Source organism: Clupea harengus, chromosome 4, assembly GCF_900700415.2.
Source record: "Clupea harengus chromosome 4, Ch_v2.0.2, whole genome shotgun sequence".
Lineage (NCBI taxonomy): Eukaryota > Metazoa > Chordata > Actinopteri > Clupeiformes > Clupeidae > Clupea > Clupea harengus.
This window is the reverse complement of record NC_045155.1, coordinates 21052199-21076507: the sequence shown is the minus strand read 5'-3', so window position 1 is coordinate 21076507 and position 24309 is coordinate 21052199. Positions and strand designations below refer to the sequence as shown.

The 24309-nt window shown below is 44.4% G+C and overlaps 1 protein-coding gene across 2 annotated transcripts; it reads left to right on the top strand.

Annotated features, from left to right (window-relative positions):
- The first annotated feature begins 145 nt into the window (after positions 1 to 145).
- On the top strand, positions 146 to 24260 carry arfgef2 (ADP-ribosylation factor guanine nucleotide-exchange factor 2 (brefeldin A-inhibited)). 2 transcript variants are annotated; one of them, XM_031566740.2, is made up of 40 exons: positions 147 to 814; positions 3002 to 3032; positions 3533 to 3656; positions 3905 to 4051; positions 5161 to 5340; positions 5752 to 5877; positions 5908 to 6046; positions 6570 to 6740; positions 7246 to 7397; positions 7845 to 7978; positions 8299 to 8533; positions 8697 to 8796; positions 8922 to 9061; positions 9327 to 9435; positions 9654 to 9843; positions 10036 to 10147; positions 10235 to 10440; positions 10769 to 10853; positions 11052 to 11223; positions 11493 to 11644; positions 12000 to 12128; positions 12504 to 12662; positions 12982 to 13129; positions 13405 to 13501; positions 13591 to 13631; positions 15089 to 15258; positions 16079 to 16230; positions 16462 to 16634; positions 16956 to 17116; positions 17365 to 17495; positions 17626 to 17755; positions 17936 to 18071; positions 18405 to 18543; positions 18780 to 18837; positions 19158 to 19272; positions 19603 to 19742; positions 20085 to 20256; positions 20507 to 20645; positions 20908 to 21025; positions 22339 to 24260. In XM_031566740.2, exons 1-40 carry the CDS (start codon positions 478 to 480, stop codon positions 22504 to 22506), a joined length of 5718 nt encoding a protein of 1905 aa, XP_031422600.1. In that variant the 5' UTR covers positions 147 to 477; the 3' UTR covers positions 22507 to 24260. The 2 variants fall into 2 exon arrangements, with proteins under 2 accessions (XP_012676167.2, XP_031422600.1); XM_012820713.3 differs by having other exon boundaries at positions 146 to 814; positions 5752 to 6046.
- The last annotated feature ends 49 nt before the right edge of the window (positions 24261 to 24309 follow it).

Here is a 24309-nt window from a genome sequence, read left to right as displayed (position 1 = left end):
AAATTGTGTGTAGTTTACAGGAGCATTCGGGCAAAACCGCCTACAAGGTAACATTTATAGACCTATTGCTGTAACGCGCGCGCGTGTCTGAGAGAGAGTAATTATAACCTAATATATCTACCACCCTACTTTTTTGGTTGACATCTGTATTTCAGGCGTATTCAGTAGGCTATTGTTTCCGTGTTTTTTGTTTATCTGTTATGTATCTTTTATCTTACAGACTGTTGCTTTTATTAACAGAAGTGCAGGGCGCAATAGGCTATGTACAGGAGGTCATCTTTGCATTCCTTGTGTTCGAAGTTTAATCAGGCTCATCGAGCCAACGACCTCTGCCTGGTACCGTATCTGTCAGTTGAAATACTAATTTAATATATGTGAGGATATTGGTTAGCCCTCAGCCGGCACTTGTAGGGCCCCATTGCTACACTTCGTCAATGAAAACGTCAACGAATGCTCCTGATTATCACGTGACGTGACATGACGTGTAACCAACATGGCGACGCAGTGCTGAGAAAGCAGCGCTCAACATCTCGGATTGAGCGACTAGCACCCTCTGCTCAGTTTTGTTTTGACACTCCGACACCTGCTCCTGTGCAGGGCCAGGCCGACAATGACGGCCTGAGGGAGCTGCAGTTTGGTCAAGAGATGAAACAGCAGCTCAGCCTCGAACAACAGCTACGACAGCAGAAGCAGACAGAAAGCACTAAAACCAAGAGCATGTTTCTGTCTCGGGCACTGGAAAAAATCTTGGCGGATAAGGAGGTGAAAAGGAGCCAGCACAACCAGCTGCGAAAAGCTTGCCAAGTAGCTCTTGGTGAGTAGTGTTGTTTTCCCCCAGAGCTCTGCTCTATTTGACATTTTTGCTCACGGTGTCAAATTCAGCTACGATCCCTGTGTTTCGCCCCCTGATAATTAGCCAGCTGGCTATGCTAACTAGCTGGTTAGCTAGCTTTTTATGATGGGTTGTTGCTGTATAGCTCGGTTGCTATTGCTAACTTTATGCAGTTCAACACAGTCAGTTAATTCCACAGGTTTCTGTGAAACCAATAGCAGGATTTGCCAACCATCACGTTTATTGTAGGGTTCTGTCAACGTGTTTTTCTCTTTAGTTGTCAATTCTCTTCCCTGATGAGTTGTCATTGTTGGCCCATCCGGCTTATGTTTTGTGTCGTGGCCTTAGGTTTTAGAAAGCCATTTCTCGTCAGTACATTTGTCAGAAACATAAAGTTTTAAAGCCTCTGGTTTGATTTAGTCGCAGAATCTGTAAAAAATTTCAATTTGTTAGTGAATCCAAGTTGGCGATGCAGCTATATTCTTAGCTGACGTTGTTTGACCAATTATAAAACAATACGTAGCTAGCTAGCTAACCCATCCATTGATTAGTCGTTGCCATCGTTTGTGGTGATATGTACATTCGAGGAAGATTCGTAGTTTTAACCCGACATTACCTTGCTTTCTAGTTAGGTAGACATTGAACACCAGATCTGATTGACGTATCCGTTGGGATTAAAGCGCCAGTTTTTACAGATCAGTCATTGACGATTTACCTTGTTTCTCTATCTGTCATGTCTTACCAAGTGCACCAGTTATTAACCAAGCATGAAAGGGTGTTACGTGGCATTCAAAGTCGGACTTTTATTAAAAAAAAAGTGATTAATGGGGGTGTTCTCAATATATCGAGAATCAATAAGTGGAAAATTTGACATATGTGAAAGCTTTGACAGTTCATTTATTTCAGTACACATGGCGAGTTGTTTTGCTTGAAATTCTAGTTTGCAGTAACGTCAGGATGCTCCAGTGCTTCCGGGAGTTTAGAGTGGCCGTACACTCAATAAACATTGACTGGCGCGTCAGTGTTGATGGTTTATTCATTATTTACAGAGTTTCAGGACTGTCGTCTCTGGTTGCCTAAACTTGGTCACCTAGTGTTTCCATGAATGCCACTGCATTTTATTTTTAAACTCCTAAACGACTTATACTTTCATCGGTGCTCGAAATTGCTTTGATTTTGCTCTATGGTGGGCAAAGCTATATAATCTACAAACTTACTTTCTGGCCATTCATCGAACATGGTATGACAAGAATAAGTCGTTCTGGATTGTTATTGGTTTATATGACCAGTTGTCATCAAGGCCTTAACTTGAAGTGCATGCAGGAGCACCTTTATGGGTCACTTCTGTCTACATTGTGCTCATAATGTTTGCTCACTTCTTTAGTGTTGGCACTCAGTTCCGGGGTCAGATGTTTACTTTTGCCGAGTAGATTCCTTGATTCGCGGATGCTGAGCTATAGGCATTATATAAAACTCAATAAAATAGTATTTTCAAATCAAATTTATGAGTTCTGAATTTTCTGCACCTCTATGAAGTATTAGAGAGTATCCAGAACAGTCACCACCAAGTCATATTGTACATTCAGGAAACTACATTTTAACCATTGCAAAGCTTATGGCTGTTGCAACAGTGATTTCATCAGAACTGTATGTCCTGCTTTCATGGGTAAAGCTAACGGATGTGGGTGGACATGGCTGACTATGAATGGAGTAAGCAGAAGACTGTCTTCCTACTCTGAGATAAGAGGGTGGAAGGTATTGTTGGACAGTTGCAAGGGTATTCACATGTCATGTTGAGATCTGGTGTATGCAGCCAGCCAGTGATCTACTGTGCATGCATTGTCTTGTGTTAGGCTTCTAATCATAAGATAAGATATGCTCAGTTTCCAGCAAAGTCACGACACACTTATAGCCTTGATGGAATAATACCAACAAGTCTGGCTGTTAGTAAGATTTTTTTTTCTGTCACATTACCACAGATGGAACAAAAACATTGACACCTTTAGTCACAACATAGTGGTTATTTCTGATATTTCTTCTGTTGTCCACATCTAGCCTTTCCTTGCTCAAGGCCTACTCCATGAAAGTATCATGTGGAACGGAGTTGATGTGTCAGATATGTAGCTTTGCCTTCCATTAACACTGTTTCTGCCTTCCTTGTCTTAACAGATGAAATAAAACTTGAGCTTGAAAAACAAAAGTAAGTTCTAGCTTTTCCACCTCTGTTTTTTATCTCTGTTACTGAGCTGTTTGTGTTAAATTATATCTGTTTACCTCATTCTTCCCCTTATAAATAAATAAGATGATATGCTTTTGAAAAAGAGGTTTCTGGAGCATGTGATTCGGTCTCAGAGGAGAGCACAATCCTACTGCTTGAACAATGTATGAATGGGAATTTGCTCTAGGTGCTATCCGTTATAGCTGTGATGTACTGGTCCATAGTACCTTCTGAATGGCCCATTCCACACCAGTGTCATTTAGTCCACTTCCCTTGTCACAAGATTGTCACAGTCTTTTTCTCTGTGCATGATACATCCATGTGATCTCTCATAATCAGTGCCACAGAAAAATAATCCTGTTGCAATAAATAAAAACAGTAATCATACTAACAAAGGCTGAGTGAAAGATTATGACGGAAGTGGAGTTCCATCTGCACCCAAACATAATCAGAAGTTAACCTGTGTTGTCTGTACATTGCAGAGATGGCACTGTGGTCCCTCCCCGAGCCAACTATATTGAGGCAGACAAGTATGTGTTGCCTTTCGAGTTGGCATGTCAATCCAAGTCCCCACGGATTGTCAGCACCTCCCTGGACTGCTTACAGGTACTGAGTAGGACATACCATGTATCTATAACCACATATTTATATATGTTCTAACTGTGTCTATCTCTTTATCCATCTATTTATATATACATGTGTGTTGATGTGTACAATAACAGACAAGCAATCGATTGCTGCACATCCTAAATGCTATTATTGATATATGGTGTAATACAGTATAATGCAATATTGGGATACTGTGCTGAATTCATAAATTAAGAAGTAACATAAATCTCTATAACCCCCTTTAGAAACTTCTAGCCTATGGCCACATCACCGGCAATGCCGCAGACAGCAGCGCTCCAGGGAAGCGGCTGATCGATCGGCTTATGGAGACCGTCTGTAACTGCTTCCAGGGCCCACAGACAGATGAGGGTGTGCAGCTTCAAATCATCAAGGTGAGTGGACATCTCTCCCCTGGTGCAGCGCCTGAGAATTGTGTCTGGTGGTTGGATCTGCTGGGCCTGCTTAGAGCCCCATGCCTGAGATGGAGACATTCGAGCATCTGCTCATGTCACTTCAGTTAGCTTGCTCGTTTTGTACAAACATGCTCTCTGCCGTCCTTTCCCAATTGTATTGGTCTTCTGTTGTTCATATGTTTCTGTAGCTCAGCTGATAGTGATGTGCTAACAACATCAACATCTTGGTTTAATATGCAGCAAGCACACATGCTGATAAAAATGATATCTGAGTCTGCTTAATGACTAAATGTTAATGTAAATATAAGCAGATTTTCTTATAAGGCAAATGGAGATATCATCATCAGTAGCATTTGTACCTGCTCTCTGTAAGAGCATTTCTGAGATATACAGAAGCTAGTTTAATGTTGTAGTGGGGAGAATCCTGACCATTTCCTGATTTCAGTTAGAGATAACCTCCATGTGTGCCGAATTGTGTTGCCACGATAAGGTTCTGTGTGAAAAGGTCAAAGGTCAGGTCCATACATCACAGGGCCGCCTTATCTCTGTTGATTTCATTATGTGTGACGGGAGCTGGAAGTCTGTTATTACTTAGAGGGGTAAACTCAGCCTCCTGCTAACATTAGAAGGACAAGACACCAAGCTGTAGTTTGGCAGCTGTAACTGTGTGACAAATATGCTTCTTACGGGGAATAACATGTACAGAATATCACTCGACTGTAGAACCTTAGTCCCATACATTTTTTTGACAGAACAATAATTCCAGAGTGTACTTGTGTGTGATAAAAAACATGATTACTTATTGCATTTGGGCATCCAATGTAAATGCTAGATATGCCTTGTCTTCATGCTGCTTTCTCAAAGCATTCCCTTCCTTTTGTGTCACAGTTCTGTCAGTGACTCTTTGGAAACATTTTTAGTGATGGTGTACTACTAAATAGAACTGTTCATTCATTTATCTTTTTTCTCTCTCCCTCTCTCTCTCTCCCTCTTCCTCTCTCTCTCTCTCTCTCTCTCTCTCTCTCTCTCCCCCTCTCTCTCCCTCTTCCTCTCTCTCCCTCCTGCTTTTCTCTCCTACGGTTCTTTAGGCTCTTCTTACTGCAGTGACCTCACCTCACATTGAGATCCACGAGGGTTCCATTCTGCTCACAGTGCGCACTTGTTATAACATCTACCTGGCCAGCCGCAACCTGATCAACCAGACGACGGCCAAGGCCACACTCACCCAGATGCTCAATGTCATCTTCACCCGAATGGAAAACCAGGCAGTGAGTCTAGGGCACACGGATGGGATGCAGCTTACAAGACCGTATAACTATGTGTGTGTGTGTGGTTTGCCTATAAGGCCACACTTTTCAAAATGAAATGCTGAAGTATTCAAACATCAGCTGTTACTCCTGATGAAGTGCTCCGATGATTTACATACAGTCACATACTACTAGAAACATATAGGTTTTTGTTGAGTGCAAAATGACCTACAAAGGATACATTGTTAGGAAGTTTTATTATTTAATTGTCCAGACTTATTTTTGATAGTGTTTTATTGATGCCTTAGTGTACTTTTAACCCTTTGAACTGGAGTCCTAGATCCATGGACCCATACAGGCAGTACTGACATTCCTTTAGTGTGCTGCTGTGACTGCAGTGAGTGATTTAATGTCACCATTTGTCTCCCCCAGGCTCTGGAGGCCCAGGAGTTGGAGAGGGATCGCTCCCAGCTGAATCCCCACAACCCCTCACCCATCCTCAGCCGAGGCTCTGGGTCCCCCCGGCCTGCTCACTCCTCCTCGGAGCACAACGGGCAGCCCTCCCCTTCCCCCAGCTCTGCCGAGCTCCCAGCCACACCCACCCCCCCACAGGACACACCCTCCCTCAACGGCCAACCAGAAGAGGGCGAGACTCAGGAGGGGGAGGAGGAGGACGGGGGAGGTGCGTCCACCGCCGAACAGAGCAGGGAAGAAGCTCCATCCTCAGGTATTAACCCAGACGTGAGCGAAAAAGATTATGATGGAAGAAGAACCTGTTAAGGGCACCGCTCCTGTTGTGGTACAAAAGGGAACAATAACAGAAGTGGGTGGGTGGAGCAGAATTAGAATGTACTCTCAGATGTTAAAGGTTCAGTTCTCGATCCTGGCGAAAGATTGTTGATACTTAACTTAAGAGTCAACCAAATACACCCCTCCCATCAGTACTCCTGAAGCAACGCTGTTGGCTGGGACGTCTGTCGCTCGCTCCGACACACCTTGTATTGGTATACTTTGTCTAATAGGTCATTAGTGTGTTCATTCAAATCATACTGTTATTCAGAAAAAATTTCCTAAGTGTGCAGTTACCCCTTCACGATTGAACTCATTTACTTAGCTATGTAGTCCAAAGCCTCAGGAGCTGGTGTTGAGAGATTCTATACTTCTGATTGCACATATCTTTGCAAGTAAGTAAATGAAAGGCCAAAGGTTCACTAAAGGTCTCATTCCTGTGACTTCATGTGATACTGCAGAGTCAGAGGAACCAGCCGCACCTGCTGCCCAGCCTGCACCTGAGGGCGAGGGAGGTGGAGAACCCCAGGCACACCCAGAGCCAGAACCCCCCCAGGGGCCGGCAGGGGAGGCCCAGGGGGAGCAGGAGCAGGAGCCAGCCAGCGGGGATGCTGATGGCCCTCCTGATGGAGGTGAGAGACAGACGGGGGTTAATAGTTTGGAGTACCAGTATTTTGATTGAAAAAGAGATCCAGAGATGGGTCTGAGGTGCATGCTGACAAGCGGCATTGAGCAACCATCATTGTAAGAGAGAGAATGATAGAAACTCCGAATGATAGTCTCTTTATGAATGATGATGTTTGCTCAACAGGGCACGACGGAAATGCAGCCTAGTCCATTTCAATAGATATTAAATCATTAGATGGTCTGAGCACTGTTTAGTCTTTTTCTTTTTTCTTTTTTTACTTTCACCTTGTTCATTTTATTGAGCATGCGTAGAGATAACAAAAAACTTCTACTACTCTCACCCCAGCCTTTTGTTGTGTCCCTGAAAAATATGAACAGAATTTCATTCTCTTGATGAATTATGTGTCCTGAAGTTTACTGGGCGTACGCTGTGGAGATGAGAAGTGTCAACCTCCTGCACTGCGCTTCATCTCGTCTCCTTTTTCAACCTTTCAACATTCTCCTGCCCAGGGGTGGAGCAGCAGCTGGAGTCCGAGCCAGAGCCAGAGCCAGAACCAGAGCCTAGGCCAGCCGACACAGCGCCTCCTCCTGGTCGGCTGGACAGCCAGCAGATGAATGGCGTTGTGGACGACCGTGCCTCTGTGTCCTCCACTGACATCATGGTATGCCGTGATTCGTTTTAAAATGACACGTTTTAAATTAAACGAAATGTGAGATTGGCAGGGAAGGAGTGGGTGTTGAGAGCAATTATCCCACTGGACTATTACCTTTTTAAAAGAGGGTGGTGTCTGTTCACATTTCCAGTTTTTCTTGTTGGCAGTGATGAATAGGAGTAGTGGAACAGATGAACTGGGTTTTGTTTCACGCCTTTGTGTTTGTCTCAACTGCAGTTCTTTGCTTTAAGTAGCTGAGAAGATGCTGCAATGTTTACATTAATGAAAAATGAAAATAAGGTTTTTTTCTTTCTTGGCACATTTCCTAAACACATTTTGAAAAGCCATGATAATGAGACAATAAAACAAGTCAGGATGCCCTAGGCCTAGAATATCCCCCTTTAAAAGAAATGTAAAGTGTAAAATATCATTTATTTTTCCTTATTGCAACTGTAGGATGCCGAGACGTTGCAGGGCAGCCAGTCTAGTGCCCGGTTCTCCCACATCCTGCAGAAGGACGCCTTCCTGGTGTTCCGCTCCCTGTGCAAGCTCTCCATGAAGCCCCTTGCTGATGGGCCTCCGGACCCAAAGTGAGACACCGCTGCCACCGTGCCTGTGCTAAGACTGATTAACCTTTAATGACTAATTAACCTTTAATGCTCAGTGTGTTTAATGGAAAACTGTCATAATATCTCCCCATACTTTGATCACCATGGTTACCATGCAGTTTCCTTCTTTTAATGTTCTTGCCACAGTCATGTGTCCCTTGTATTGGGTGACATTTTGGGGAGTTATTTTATTGGAAGTCTGAGATAGATTTGTGAGTGATCATTTGTTTTTTAAATGATGTATGTAAGAAGAGATTTCCTTTAATATCCTTCAATCTCTCTCTCTCTCTCTGTCCCTCCAGGTCTCATGAGCTGCGCTCTAAGGTGGTGTCTCTGCAGCTGCTGCTCTCCGTCTTGCAGGGTGCGGGCCCCGTCTTCCGCACGCACGAGATGTTTGTCAACGCCATCAAACAGTACCTGTGCGTGGCGCTCTCCAAGAACGGAGTCTCCTCCGTGCCCGAGGTCTTCGAGCTCTCCCTGGCCATCTTCCTCACCCTGCTCTCCCACTTCAAAGTCCACCTCAAGATGCAGATCGAGGTATGGGGTACCCATTGGTGGAGGGAGGGTTGTAAAAATGAGAAGAATTCAAAAGTGATGGTTATTGGACCAAATAGTAGATGTTTTTGATGAGCTGTTTGTCTGATTGTCTGTTTTTCTTTCCTTTCTTCCTTTTCTGTCCCATTACCTTGGTCATTAACAGGTCTTCTTCAGAGAAATTTTTCTCACAATCTTGGAAACATCAAGCAGCTCGTTTGAGCACAAATGGATGGTCATTCAGACCCTCACTCGCATCTGTGCTGGTAAATCAACATCTGAACATTTGAAACACATCCCCCTCCTGTTTCCACCAAGCCCTCCATCAGGGCTGTTCATGCAGCATCAGCATCAGTAGCTCACCTCTCTCGTCCTGGTGTCTCTTCTCTAGATGCCCAGTGTGTGGTGGACATCTATGTGAACTACGACTGTGACTTGAACGCGGCCAACATCTTCGAGCGGCTGGTGAACGACCTCTCTAAGATTGCCATGGGCCGGAGTGGACAGGAAATGGGCATGACCCCACTGCAGGTGAGCAGCAGTGACCTCATGTGACCTCATGTGCTAGGATTAGGGTTAGAGTTCAAGTCCCGTAAGGAAATACTAAATGCCTAATGTGTAAGAGTAAGGCTGAGGCTCACTCAGTATACTGAGATATGTTGCTTTAGTCCCCCTTGTCTACCGGTATACTTGAACTGTGTGTGTGAGGTGCATCTTCGTTTCGTGTTGTTCTCTGAGGCACTGTGATGAGGAGGAAATGTGGTTGCTCACAGGAAATTACTTTTTTGTTCGCCAGGAACTGAGCTTGCGTAAGAAGGGGCTGGAGTGCCTGGTGTCTATCCTCAAGTGCATGGTCGAGTGGAGTAAAGACCTGTACGTCAACCCCAACTTCCAGACCAATCTAGGTGAGGAGGGTCTGGTCACACCTAGATCCCCCGAATATGTTTGCAGAGTTGCAACACTGATCAAATATCTGTTTGGCCATTTTATAATGATTTTTGAACCCGGTCCTTAGTCAGAGCACCATTTTAAAGTCTTCTATGGAATGTTTTGAAATCATTAACTGTGTGTGTGTGTGTGTGTGTGTGTGTGTGTGTGTGTGTGTGTGTGTGTTTTGCTGCAGGTCAGGAGCGCCCTGCAGAAGGGGAGGGTGTGGAGGTGAAGCTTCCGGAACACCTGGCAGGCCGCAGGGACAGCGTCAGCTCCCTAGACTCCACAGTGTCCTCCAGTGTGCCGTCCTCCCAGCCAGACCACCCTGAGCAGTACGAGGTCATCAAGCAGCAGAAAGAGATCATTGAGCACGGCATTGAGCTGTGAGTGTGTGTCTGTGTATGTATGTATGTGTGTATACGTTCTTCTAGGTACCGGTCTGGGTCTTCAGTGTGTATCTTGCTGCAGATTAAGTCATTATTATATTAAGTCATTATTAATTATTTATGGTCTCTGTTATCTATTACCACCTGTTGTCCTGTTCTCATCCTTTGCTTATTTTTATTTTCTGGCAGCTTCAATAAAAAACCGAAGAGAGGGATCCAGTACCTGCAAGAGCAAGGCATGCTGGGAACTACCCCAGAAGACATAGCCCAGTTTCTCCACCAAGAGGAACGTTTGGACACGGTGAGTCAACTCAGCCGGCATGTGTTATTTAGCCTTTGTTCACCTCAGAGAGCCTCCTGAGTGACCTATGACCTGTCTTATCGGCAGACTCAAGTGGGAGAGTTCCTGGGGGAGAATGTGCGCTTCAACAAGGAGGCGATGTACTGCTATGTGGACCAGCTGGACTTCTGTGGCACAGACTTTGTTTCCGCCCTCAGGGCCTTCCTGGAGGGCTTCAGGCTCCCCGGAGAAGCCCAGAAAATCGACAGACTTATGGAGAAGTTTGCCGCACGATACTTAGAGTGCAATCAGGGGTAAGTGACTGTGAATAGGAGATAAGAGGACACACTATTATGTGCTGGTTAATGCAGATGAAAGACTACACCACAGTATATGCAAAAAACATTGTAAGAAACTTGTTGAGATTGGCCCAGATAAAAACATTGTTTGGGCATAGCACACATGAATAGACTTCATGGAGTGGTGGATGTTAAAATGAAGCAAAACAATGAGAACAGAATCAGTACAGCCCTACTAATGGGAGATAACAAGCCTGATGTTGCATAACTCTGATGCTCACTGAGTAGGAAAGGGGACTGACCTCCTCCTCTTCCTCTTCCTCTTCCTCTTCTCCCCGTGCAGGCAGACGCTGTTTGCCAGTGCTGACACGGCGTACGTGCTGGCCTACTCCATAATCATGCTCACCACTGACCTCCACAGTCCACAGGTGATTGTCTGTCCCCCTGCTTTACCTGGGTCAAGTGTTTCCTGCCATATCCCACACGCTGTCCTAATACAACTTCCAGAACTTTCTGCCATTTCAACCTTTTTTACATTCTTCAAACCACTATGGTCTACCATCAGAACTATCATTTATAAAAAAAAAAATATTGTTTGAAATATTTGTTTTATATTTTCCATCTAGGTAAAAAATAAGATGACCAAAGAGCAGTACATCAAAATGAACCGGGGCATCAACGACAGCAAGGATCTGCCAGAGGAGTACCTGTCCTCCATCTATGACGAGATCGCAGGGAAGAAGATTCGCATGAAGGAGAGCAAAGAGTACTCAATCACGCCCAAGTCCAACAAATCAAGTGAGGAAATGCTGGATTCACACAGCCCAAGCCAAGAGCTAAGAGAATGCTTACGTGTCTTATTTGAAGACAGTGTAGGCAGATGGGGAGATGGCGGAGATTGAGTTAAGGAGTCAGATGAGACTCAATCACAACCTCTTCCACACCAGTGACATGAGATATTGTAGGCAATGGCTATTATATCCGTCATGGGGTTGTAGATGCTCCTACATGGAACATGTTATTGGATTTTGATGGTCAATCATGTGACATCATTTGGCTTGTGACAGATGTGGCCAGTGAGAAGCAGAGACGGCTGCTGTATAATATGGAGATGGAACAGATGGCCAAGACGGCCAAAGCCCTGATGGAGGCGGTGAGCCACGCCCAGGCACCCTTCTTCAGCGCCACCCACCTGGAGCACGTCAGGCCCATGTTCAAGGTGACACACACACACACTCAGTTCAAGTACCACTTATTCAGTAAGGAAACACTGCAGGCTACTGTTTCTGTTCGTTCAGTCAGAGAGTCTTCAGGCCCCCCCTCCCTTTTTTAGAGCCCCTTTTCAGTTTTTGTAGATTTAAAAAGATCTGCCAATAAACTCACAGTGGATAGTTTTTCCTTGCCACAGAGGGTATGATGACAATTCTCTCTTTTTGTGTGTGTGTGTGTGTGTGTGGGGGGGGGGGGTGTGTGTGTGTGTGTGTGTGTGTGTGTGTGTGTGTGTGTGTGTGTGTGTGTGTGTGTGTGTGTGTGTGTGTGTGTGTGTGTGTGTGTGTGGGTGGCTCTCTGCACAGCTGGCCTGGACCCCTCTGCTGGCTGCGTTTAGTGTTGGGCTGCAGGACTGTGATGACCAGGAGGTGGCGTGCTTGTGCCTGGAGGGAATCCGCTGTGCCATCAGGATCGCCTGTATCTTCAACATGCAGGTCAGCAGGAAGTATCCACGCTGCTGCCAAAGCTTACAGAACCATCAGACCAATGTCTACTGTAGTGTGAATATTGCTGCTTTCACTTAGCCAGTGCAGGTTTTGAACCAGGTTTCGATACCAGAAGTATTCCTTCACTTATTGCTGCTGTGAAGTGCCTTGTTCCCCAACACATAGCCTTTTAAGGGGAGCTGAAACCTCTTTTAGAGAAGAATTAGCCATAGATGGACCAGCACCACATATCTGAAGACCAGCAAATGACCATTACGTCCATGACTTGTCTGTCTGTCTGTCTGTCTGTGTCTGTCTGTGTGGCTGCTTGTATCTTGCATATGACTGTGTCTGACGCTGTGACCTCTCTGCCTCTATGCTCAGCTGGAGCGGGATGCCTACATCCAGGCCCTGGCCCGCTTCACCCTGCTCACGGCCAGCTCCAGCATAACCGAGATGAAGCAGAAAAACATCGACACCATCAAGACCCTCATCACCGTGGCACACACCGACGGAAACCACCTGGGCAACTCCTGGCATGAGGTCAGTGCCAGAGGCCTGTGTCTGCTCTGGGTCTAAGGGCACAGTGCTACATGGTCACATATTGAAAGGCATTTAAGGTGTTCAAAAATATTCAGGTGTAGGTATATAAAAACACACTGTTGTGATGCATGTCCTGCTATATTGCACAGTGGGAAATAAAAGGGATGCCCAGTGATGATGACCTGTGTACAGTAATTTGGATCATTTAGTTTTGAGGAACTGAGGATGGATGCTCTTTTCTCAAAATGAGTGGATTCTCTTTTGAAGCTCCCCTGTGCCCATCTTACTTCATGTCCCTCTCATCTCTTGCCCGCTGCAGATCCTGCGCTGTATTAGCCAGCTGGAACTGGCCCAGCTGATCGGCACGGGGGTGAAGACGCGCTACATCTCCGGCGTGGTGCGTGACCGGGAGGGCAGCATCAAGGGCTTCCCCTCCGGCAGTGAGGAGTTCATGCCTTTAGGCCTGGGTAGGTTTCCCCAGAGGCCACATAGACCAGCTAGACCTAAGCTGTGAGAAGTGTTTATATGCATTGTGTATGTTTCCACACTATGATAAAACAGCCATATATTTAGTGTATGTCTATGGTATAGTAATAGGTTTTATATTACAGTGCAAGGGGCATTCAGAGGGAGTGTTGAAATTGTGGTCTTTTGTGATGCTGCCATGTGCAACGGTGTGTGTGTGTGTGTGTGTGTGTGTGTGTGTGTGTATTTGTTTGTTTATTTGTTTGTTCATTCACAGGAACTCTGGTGGGAGGTCAAGACAGACGTCAGATGGCCCACATTCAGGAATCAGTCGGAGAGACCAGTTCTCAGAGTGTGGTGGTAGCTGTGGACCGGTAATTCAAATCTCTCTCTGCTATTGGAGAACGCTGCTGTGTTTTTTTTCTACATTAGATCAATAATGCTTTTTCTTTTCCACCTAAAGGATTTTCACTGGTTCAACGAGGCTGGATGGAAATGCTATTGGTATGTGTGGGTTTATGCACACACAAATAACACATTCAAAATGAAATCATACTCAAAAAATGAAATACTGAAAAGGCGATAGATATATATATACTTAATATCCATATATATACAGTGGGGAAAATAAGTATTTGAACCCCTGCCGATTTCGCAAGTTTGGCCACTTGCAAAGAAATGTGTGATCTATAATTGTAATGGTAGGTGTATTTTAACAGTGAGAAATAGAATATCAACAAACAAATCCAGAAAACTGCATTTTATAACATTTATGACTTTATTTGTATTTGATGCAGAAAATAAGTATGTGAACCCCTAAGCAAGCAGCAAGAATTCTGCCTCCCAATGACCAGTTATGTGCCCAAGAAGCACACAGATTAGTCCTCAAGGTACACCTGATCTCAACTGGTGACGTGTATAAAAGAAACCTGTCCAAAGAATCATACTTCACACCTTCAACCTCACCACCATGGGCAAGACCAAAGAGTTGACCAAGGACGTCAGAGATAAGATTGTAGACCTGCACAAGGCTGGAATGGGTTACAAAACCATCGGCAAGCAGCTTGGTGAGAAGCAGACAACTATTGGTGCGATTATTCGCAAATGGAAGCAACACCAAACAACTGTCCATCGCTCTAGGTCTGGGACTCCATGCAAGATATCCCCTCGTGCGGTATCGGTGATCATCCGAAAGGTGCAGAATAACCCCAGAACTACACAGGGGGAGCTTGTGAATGATCTCAAGGCAGCTGGGACCACAGTCACCAAGAAAACCATTGGCAACACACTGAAGTTTGCCAATGAACACTTGAATGATTCTAAGGAGGATTGGGAGACAGGATGTGGTCAGATGAGACCAAAATCAAGCTCTTTGGCATCAACTCGACTTGCCGCGTTTGGAGGGGGATGAATGCTGAATATGACACCAACCCCACCGTCAAGCATGGAGGTGGAAATATTATGCTTTGGGGCCGCAACCTTGGAGAGGATCTGCAAAGAGGAATGGACCAAAATCCCTCCTGAGATGTGTGTAAACCTGGTGACCAACTACAAGAAAAGTCTGACGTCTGTGCTTGCCAACAAGGGTTATTCCACCAAGTACTAAGTCATGTTTTGCTAGGGGTTCAAATACTTATTTTCTGCATCAAATGCAAATGAAGTCATAAATGTTATAAAATGCAGTTTTCTGGATTTTTTTGTTGATATTCTGTTTCTCACTGTTAAAATACACCTACTATTACAATTATAGATCACACATTTATTTGCAAGTGGCCAAACTTGCGAAATCGGCAGGGGTTCAAATACTTATTTCCCCCACTGTATATATATAAATCATGCATAAACAACTCTGTATGAATGTATTATTTATTAGTGCTCTCATTGGAGCCTCGTTCATCTAGCCTTTGTGTGATGTGTATATGTCCTTGTGTATTTACTGGCGTTTCCCTTTGCCCCTGCAGTTGACTTTGTGCGTTGGCTGTGTGCCGTCTCCATGGACGAGCTGGCCTCCGCTCACCAGCCGCGCATGTTCAGCTTGCAGAAGATCGTGGAGATCTCCTACTACAACATGAACCGCATCCGGCTCCAGTGGTCCCGCATCTGGCAGGTCATTGGAGATCACTTCAATAAGGTACTGATGGCTACACTAGCACAACCTCAATAGCTAGATCAGGTGTGAATCTTTTCAAGGACACGGACATGACCTGTTGTTATATTTACTATCCTCCGTGCAGCTGGCTCACAGGTTCTGGTGACATTGTTTACATTAGTATAAGGCACTTTTCCACTGCAGGAACTCAGATGGCTCAAATGTGTACAGGAACAGTCCATTTAGCCTTCCTGTTTCCAACTACGGACACACAAGCGACATAGCCTAATATTTTGCTCCTCGCTCTCAACGTCAATTTCAGGCACAACAAAGTAATGATATGTTTCTTGTGAGGCGGCACCAACATTAGACGTTAAACCAGAGAGCTTCTAGACTGTTGAATTTTGCTACAAAGTTGCTAACACTCGATTAAATGGCCTCATGACATTCATGGCATTCATAATTAATTGAAAAATGAATAAACCAGCACCAGTATGATTAATTAAAGCCTATACTTCAGCTGATGTTTTGTTTGTGTTCATTCAGTGACTAACCTCATCAAGCGAAGTATGTAACCTATCATTTATTTTGTTCCTGCGAGTTCCTGCTGTGGAAAAGCACCTACAGCCTACCATTGCGGGTAGACTGTTTCAGGTTTCCCTGTCGTGGTGTACTGCCATTGTGTAGGTAGACCCTGAAGGAAAACATGTCGTCTTCAGGAACTGAGCTCCTGACCTTACTTGTCAGGCATGTTTTATGTGGTCACATGCAAGACTACCCTTCACTCTTTGACAGGAACTGGTACTTGTATTGACTCAAGGATAACCTGTAACCTGACCTGCATAACCTGTTCTCTCGGCAGGTCGGCTGTAACCCCAATGAGGATGTCGCCATCTTTGCTGTTGATTCCTTGAGGCAGCTCTCTATGAAATTCCTTGAAAAAGGAGAACTTGCTAACTTCCGCTTCCAGAAGGATTTCCTGCGGCCATTCGAACATATCATGAAGAAGAACAGGTATGTCGAAGGAAAACCGACAAAAGAAGACACACGTTGTGATAGCTGGGCCGCCATTTAATGCAGGGGAATAAAAAGAGGAAAGCGTAGAAGAGTGAAATTGAGTTTGAAGAAAGTTCTACAGATGGAGAGCATATAAACAGTGGAGGTGTTCTATGAACGTAACCATGAAATACAGCGAATAAACTGGACTTTCCTAATTGAGCTTTTGTGCCGTGTTTTTCCCTGCAGGTCCCCCACCATCAGGGACATGGTGATCCGTTGTGTGGCACAGATGGTGAACTCTCAGGCCGCCAACATCCGCTCCGGCTGGAAAAACATCTTCTCCGTGTTCCACCAGGCCGCCTCCGACCATGACGAGACCATCGTGGAGCTGGCCTTCCAGACCACCGGACACATCGTCAGTAAGTAACCCCTCATCCCATGTCAATAAAAAGCCCTATCAGTTCTATTTAGCTCATTAAAATTGTGCATGTACCAGAAGGTTGCCCGAAAGTTTCTGAACTAAAACAGAGCAAGTGATGCATTGCATAATAAAAATGAATGAATCCTGGTTGAATCCTTTTGTCATTCAATATATTTCATATTAAAGTCAGTACTACTTCTTCGTGACAATTGACGTCTCTTGACTCTGTGTGGCTATACCTTGACAATAGTCACAGGAAACGGCGGCGTTTCCTCTCTGTCCCTTTCTCACGCTGTCTCCCGCCTTCCTCTTTTCTCAGCCAACACCTTTCAGCAACACTTTGCCGCGGCGATCGACTCGTTCCAGGATGCAGTGAAGTGTCTGTCAGAGTTTGTGTGCAACGCCGCGTTTCCAGACACCAGCATGGAGGCCATCCGCCTCATCCGCCACTGCGCCAAATACGTGTCTGACCGGCCACAGGTGAACAGCACAGCCTGACCACTATAAAACAGAACATCTTTACTTTAACGTTCCCTTAAAAAGCCCCTTTTGAAATAGAGGGGTCCCCTCATCCACATAAAGGGGTGTTGTGTAGAGTACAGGAGAAATACACTTGAGCACATAGCACTTGAGACATCGATTGCGATAAGTCAGAAACCAAATAATAGAAATGAATAAGTATAATTTGGACAGATGAGCAGTGATCTCATGATTGCACCGTCGTACAGGCTCTGAGGGAGTACACCAGTGACGACATGAACGTGGCTCCTGGTGACCGGGCGTGGGTGCGAGGCTGGTTTCCCATCCTGTTTGAGCTCTCCTGCATCATCAACCGCTGCAAACTGGATGTGCGGACCAGGTGAGGCAATATGGGTCATAATGTTAAGACCTGTGTGTGGGTGTGTCTTTTTGACCTTGAAATTTATGTCAATGTCTTGAATCCTAAATATGGATGGTTTATAAATTGTGAATGTGTGTGTGTGTTGCAGGGGTCTGACGGTTATGTTTGAGATAATGAAGAGCTATGGTGACACCTTCGAGAAGCACTGGTGGCACGACCTCTTCCGCATTATCTTCCGCATCTTTGACAACATGAAGCTGCCAGAGCAACAAACTGAGGTGAGATCAGTGATCAGAGAGAGTGAGAGGAAGCTTTCTGAAATGGTTCACTCTGTTCACTTTAGAAGTGCCACTTTTCCTGGACCATGCGTTTGCTATGGTGTCTAGAGCACCCCAAAGCTTTGTATTTTCATTTTTGCTTTAACTTTTTATTGCTTTTCTCCCCTTTTGTGATTGTAGAAGACGGAGTGGATGACCACGACCTGCAACCACGCCCTGTACGCCATCTGTGACGTGTTCACACAGTTCTACGAGCCGCTCAGCGAGATCTTGCTTGAAGATCTCTTCACCCAGCTCCAGTGGTGTGTCAAACAAGGTAGGCCCCTGGCATCACTAACCCTAGTACTACCTGCTGTCCACTGGGCCCATCACCTCGCATGTCTTCACCTTACAGGGAAGTGCTCCAGAACAGTCACTATCAGTTTCCAAGGTTTTTTTGTGAACCTCAAATATACAAATTTGACCATATCAGCGACAACATACCAGTCAGTCTACGGCTGTGGGGAAGGAATGATTTCCTTCCAATTGGGAGTGAGTGTGTATGAGATGCTCCTTTTCATTGGCTCAGTGGGGAGCTACTGCATACAGGAAAGGATCTACAGTTCAGTTGCGTGTGGAGAGAAACTAATCCAGATTCTCCCCCCTGCAGATAACGAACAGCTGGCTCGGTCAGGAACTAATTGCCTGGAGAACCTGGTGATCCTGAACGGGGAAAAGTTTAGTCCTGACGTTTGGAATGTCACCTGTGCCTGCATGCTGGAGATCTTCCAGACCACCTGCCCTCATGCGTAAGATAGAACCATGTTCATGCATGTCTAGAGGGCTGGTGTTGTACTGTGTCAAGAACTAGAGCTTCACACCCAGCTGCATTGCATTTCAAAGTTTCTAAGAGTTCATTGTGGGAAAATAATGAATATTTGCAAGCGTTTATTTTTTTTTATGACTCAGCTAATGTTTAAACAGCATCTGTTGACAGTAATGTTCAGCATTACTTATGAGTGTTTGAAATGACTTTTCCCACTAGGTTGTTGACATGGCGACCTGCAGGGCAGGAAGAGGAGGTGGGAGATGGGAAACACATGGTGAGAGAACAATATTTCGACATTACACAGGCAATATTACACTTGCCTACACACACACACACACACACACACACACACACACACTCACACACACACACACACACACACACACACTCACTCAGAGACCAATACACCCAGTCACACCCAGAATGACATCAATACCACCTACATACTGTTATTACTTGATGTTTGAGAAACTGATGATTGAAGTTAGAACACTGCTTCCATTTGTTTATCGCATGGTCTGTCCCAATACCTCATGTATGATTTGTTCTGCTGTGTGTGGGTGTGTGTGTCTGTGTGTCTGTGTGTGCACGCAGGATGTGGACGTAGACTCCCTGTCCCAATGCAGCTTTGAAAGGACGCTGTCAGAACGTGGACAGAGTCAGATGTCCAACGCCAGTGATGAGAACTGGAAGGACAAGTCCCACACCAGTAAGCCATCGACCACACCCTCATTCTCCTTTTCTCTCTGTCCCCTAAGTCCCTTACCACACTCTGCAGCTGTCCATGAAGTTGAGAGTATCTCGCACTCATTGTCCTTATTCACCTATTCTCTCTATCCACTATCTGAATGTCCTTAGCTGTCCATAGCCTTTGTGAGGTTGAAGAATATCTCCCTTTCTATACTTTTCCTTTTTCATCTATCTGCTTCCCACATCTTAGTTTGTGCTTTCTTCTCATCTTTATGGTCTCTGTCTTAATTTACATTCTCCCTCTGTGTGTCCCATTGGTCAGTCATTGTTTGCTTGAACTCTGTTGCAGGGGTATCTGACCAGAAGCTCTTTGCTGGTCTCCTCATCAAGTGTGTGGTACAGCTGGAACTGATTCAGACCATAGACAACATCGTCTTCTACCCAACCACTAGCAAGAAGGAGGATGCTGAGAATTTGGCAGCAGCACAGGTCTGCGTCCAGAGAGAAACTACCTGAGCATATTCAGTACCTTCTAACGATGTACTATCTAACATATCGATGTTGTCTTGTACTAAACTTATAATTGATTGGAAAAAAGATGGATTCCATTACATGATTAATCATGTTTTTTATTTGACAAAATGAACTTCAATTCATTGTACATGTGAATTTATACATGAATGTACCTGTGTGGTAGAACAGAATCAAATAGAACATCCTCATTGCATTGTGTTTTATATAACAAAGGTACATCCTGTTAACAGAATGAATGAGGAAAGGTGATGGTGCTAACAAACTCATGGCTGTATGCGATCTCTTAACCCCCTCCAGAGGGATTCACTGGAGGAGGCAGAGGAGATGCCGGGGGAGGCAGATCAGGGCATGTACAAGCACATGCAATCACAGCATCTTTTCAAACTCCTCGACTGCCTGCTGGAGTCCCACACTTTTGCCCGAGACTTCAACTCCAACAACGAGCAGAGGACGGCACTCTGGAGGGCAGGTATGTCTGATTTACCCTCAGGGTCATTTTACAACAACCGTTATACATTATTCCGTTATTACATATGTGTGCTCCCTAGTTATTGAACCCATGCCTTTTGGGGTGTGGACACCTTGGTCTACCAGTTGTTCTTTGTCTAGTTAGCATCTTGCGTTACCATCTACAGGATTCTCAGAACTCATTTTTTATTAACAATATTAGAACAATAATCTAATGATTTAATGCCTGACCCCACTAACCCATCCAACAGGATTTAAGGGCAAATCAAAGCCCAACCTGCTGAAGCAGGAGACCAGCAGTCTGGCCTGCAGCCTTCGGATCCTGTTCCGCATGTACTCTGACCAGAAGCTCCAAGAGTCCTGGCCAGACATCCAGACCCGCTTACTGCTGTGAGTTTCTATGTTATCACTTCATTATTTTGCTAACACAGTGGAAGAAAAAGGAAGGAAACCAGTTAATGTGCTTTATCAACTGTGCCAAGACAACACCCAGACTAGCTTCAATAGGCAGATATTTGCATTGAAATGTATTTAATATCCTGTTTTGCAATGTATGTTTTGAATTATGTAAATGATACGGCCATTGATACAATAATATTTCATGGTTTATTGAGAGGCTGAGTAATGTGTGTGTGTGCGTGTGTGCGTGTAGTGTCTGTAGTGAAGCCCTGGGCTACTTCATCAGTCTTACATCAGAGAGTCACAGAGAGGCTTGGACCAGCTTGCTGCTTCTGATGCTCACCAGGACACTCCGACTACCTGATGATAAGGTACTGTGTGTGCACACACGTATACAGAAATTCATGCATACATGTACATTTTTGGTGGTTACACATTGCTGTCATATTGTGATACTCTTGAAAACATTTTCTCATATTGCTTTTATAATGTAGTGCAATCCACAACCCTAACATCCAAACATGCACACATTAACAGATAAAATAACATTTCTTAACAGCAGTGAAAAATCAATACACTTTTTCACGCTGACATAAACTGTGGCATCTTGAATGAGTTACAAAAAAAGAAGGTGTTTTTAAAAGGCACTCTCGTAACTTGGCGTTCACGTCAGTTTGCAAAGGAACCCTACCACCGTGTTTGCATATGTGCTCGCACGTATGGGGAAATGGTGATTGGTCTGTGAAGTGTGCATTCCCACTCGGAGAGCCCTTCATTTAACTTGCTTCCTGGACCCACTAGTGTTTAGTCTTCAAACAGGAAGGAGACGGCTGATAACTCAGCGAGTTTGAGAACTGACCTTTCAGATGTGAAAGAGAACCCCGGCCCTACGCAGGCTGAAAAGAAATGGCCTCGGGGTCCTTTGAGCAGGGCTTGTCCATTGTGCTCGGCGTAGCCAGAGGAAAACCCCGGCTGTTTTTTGCATTTAATTGCAGGGGAAAAAATCCGTGCCTGTGACGTCTTAGTGCAGCCACAGAGAAAAAAATAAACTCTATAGCCTGCTTCCGGGGATCCTTGCTGCTGGGCATGGGTGTGTGTGTGTTTTAAAAAACGTATGCAAATAAACCTTTACATATTTACCCATCAATGAAACTTCAAACATCCATTCACCATACGGATGTGTTTGGCAGTGCTGAGGTACTGTATCAGGCTCTGTGCTCCAGTTGTAAAGGGGGCCGTGAATTGGTTATAGTTCCAGTTTGAGGCCTGCCTGTCCTGGCCTCATGTTGAAGTCACCAAACTGCGGATCGCTCCCAAAGAGCCAAAAATATGGCCTCTGATACTGTCTCTGCCATTTGTTGGTAGATGTGAGGGTAAATTAGAAGGCACTTGAACGGTCAAAGGTTTTCTTTTACTTTCTTTGGACCCCTGATAATCTTGGCTCCTTCCCCCAAAAGAATGCTCAGCCTAATGAAAGACTAATAAGAGACCATATAATTAAGAATTTTTTAATTGTGGACACAAACTAAACAGTCAACTAGTTTAGATGTTATGCATCTGGTTATTACTGTGCTAAAGTTTCTAGAACATTCTAAGACTTCTGGTTACTGTTGGCTGCCTGACTGAGAAAGTCCTCTATGGATCACCTGTTGGGAATAATGTCAATCCCTCTCTCCCTCCTCAGTTTAAGCCGCACGCGTCCTGTTACTACCCCCACCTGTGTGAGATGATGCAGTTCGACCTGATCCCCGAGCTGCGCGCCGTGCTGCGCCGCTTCTTCCTCCGCATCGGTTCCGTCTTCCACATCGCCGCCCCGGAGGCCTGCTCTGCCGCCCCTCAGCCTGCACCCTAAACCCAGCGCAGGAGGGAGGCCAGAGGGACTCAAAATGAAAACTCTCAGATGGGGCAGCGGTAGAGACCCATGTTTGAATATCCAAGGGGGTGTGTATGTGTGTGTGTGTGTGTGTGTGTGTGTGTGTGTGTGTGTGAGAATGAATGAGAGAAAGGGACAGAGCAAGCACAACCTCTCCCAGGTTTGAGGAAAAAGACTATGCATGGGTAATGGGCACATGCAGAAGAGACTGTTGACTCTGGGCTTTTAAGGGTGTTATGGAGGGGGTTTTCTTTCTTTTTCCCGGAGGAAGGTGGAGGCTTCTCTGAAAGCTGTCATTGGCATCCAGCTCCTCTGACCTGCTAACGTAGACTGAGAGGAGAGGAGAGGTGAACAGAGAAGCACTGTGACACTGTAGGGCTCTGCTCTCTGCTCTGCGCTGGCTGTGCACATCCTCTGTCAAGATGTTATGGCAAGAGAAAGAAATCTTATAACAATAATAATTTATTACAGTCATGTATCCTGGGTTTTTGTTTGTTGGTTCTTTTTTGTTTGTTCTTTATTTTGTTCTATTTTTTTTTTTTTTTTTTTGTCAATGGTTGTCTGTATGCTTTTAAGACTGAACAAACAAGGAAATCAAGTAGTGGAGGGAAAAGCAACTACAAAATTCCATATCATCTTGTTGGATTATTTGTTTACGCAGTTTGTGGCTGTTGTTAGACATGTCTGTGCCTGAAATTGATATCAACAAATGTAATAACCAAACTCTCTTTGGGCAGATTGATTTGGAATGGTTTAAATTATGGTCCTCACCATCACTGGCTTTGTGTAATTCTCTTGCGTAGTACACAGAGGAGGCTTAAAATTACCACACCCCCTGAATCAGTAAAATCATAATTTGTTCATGACATCAGAGGAATTAAGTAATCTATTTCCTCTACACATCATTATATTCCTCAGCTCTCACCATAAAGACAAACTTACAGACACTACTGTTTTTCGTGTTTATCCTTAAGGCTGATGAGAGTAGCCATTAGCAGAATCCAAATAATTTCTTTTTTTTTCTTCAATTTTATTTTTATTTAATGTTTTATTTCTGTTCTTTACATTCCTCCTCTCCTTGATTTCAACATTAGAGACATATGGGAATGTTTTAAAGCATTGTGGCATTTTCTAGTTGCCTCAGAATGAAATTAATTGAAGAGAATTAAGTTCACTTTGTGATGGAATTATCAGGTCGTGGCACCTGTACTTTACAAATTGTTTTTATTTATGCCTTTCGTTATGTTCCCCTATGAAGATTTGTGCTGCAATGGCTTTTGAAAAGGAATGCCAACAAACTCGCCTGTTATGCCCAACAGTGAACAATGGAAGACTACAAAGTGCTTGTTCACTGTATGCAGTAAATGTCCATTACAAATGAAACCTGAAACCATCAGTATTGAGCCTTCATGTTATCCTGTACAATGTAAGCCCCTGATGTGTTTTTTTTTTTTTTTTTTTAAATGAGGATGTATTTAATTCTTTGAAGTGCATTTAAATATTTTCTGAGAAGCATTCCTTCCCTTAAAAGTATGGATGTCTACTTTTCCTTTGCTGACAAAGGGGAATATAAATATATATATAAATATATATATATATAGTATATGAAGAAATACAAACTGTAAAGTTTTCATGTAATATAGAAAAAAATAAATGCGATACTATATACATATTGTGACGTAATCTTCCAAGCATTTGGTGAAGTAACCAATAAAGATTCGACTGATCCAACTGCAGTGACTATTAGCCAGATCTATCAAAGTGGATACATTGTTGTAATAT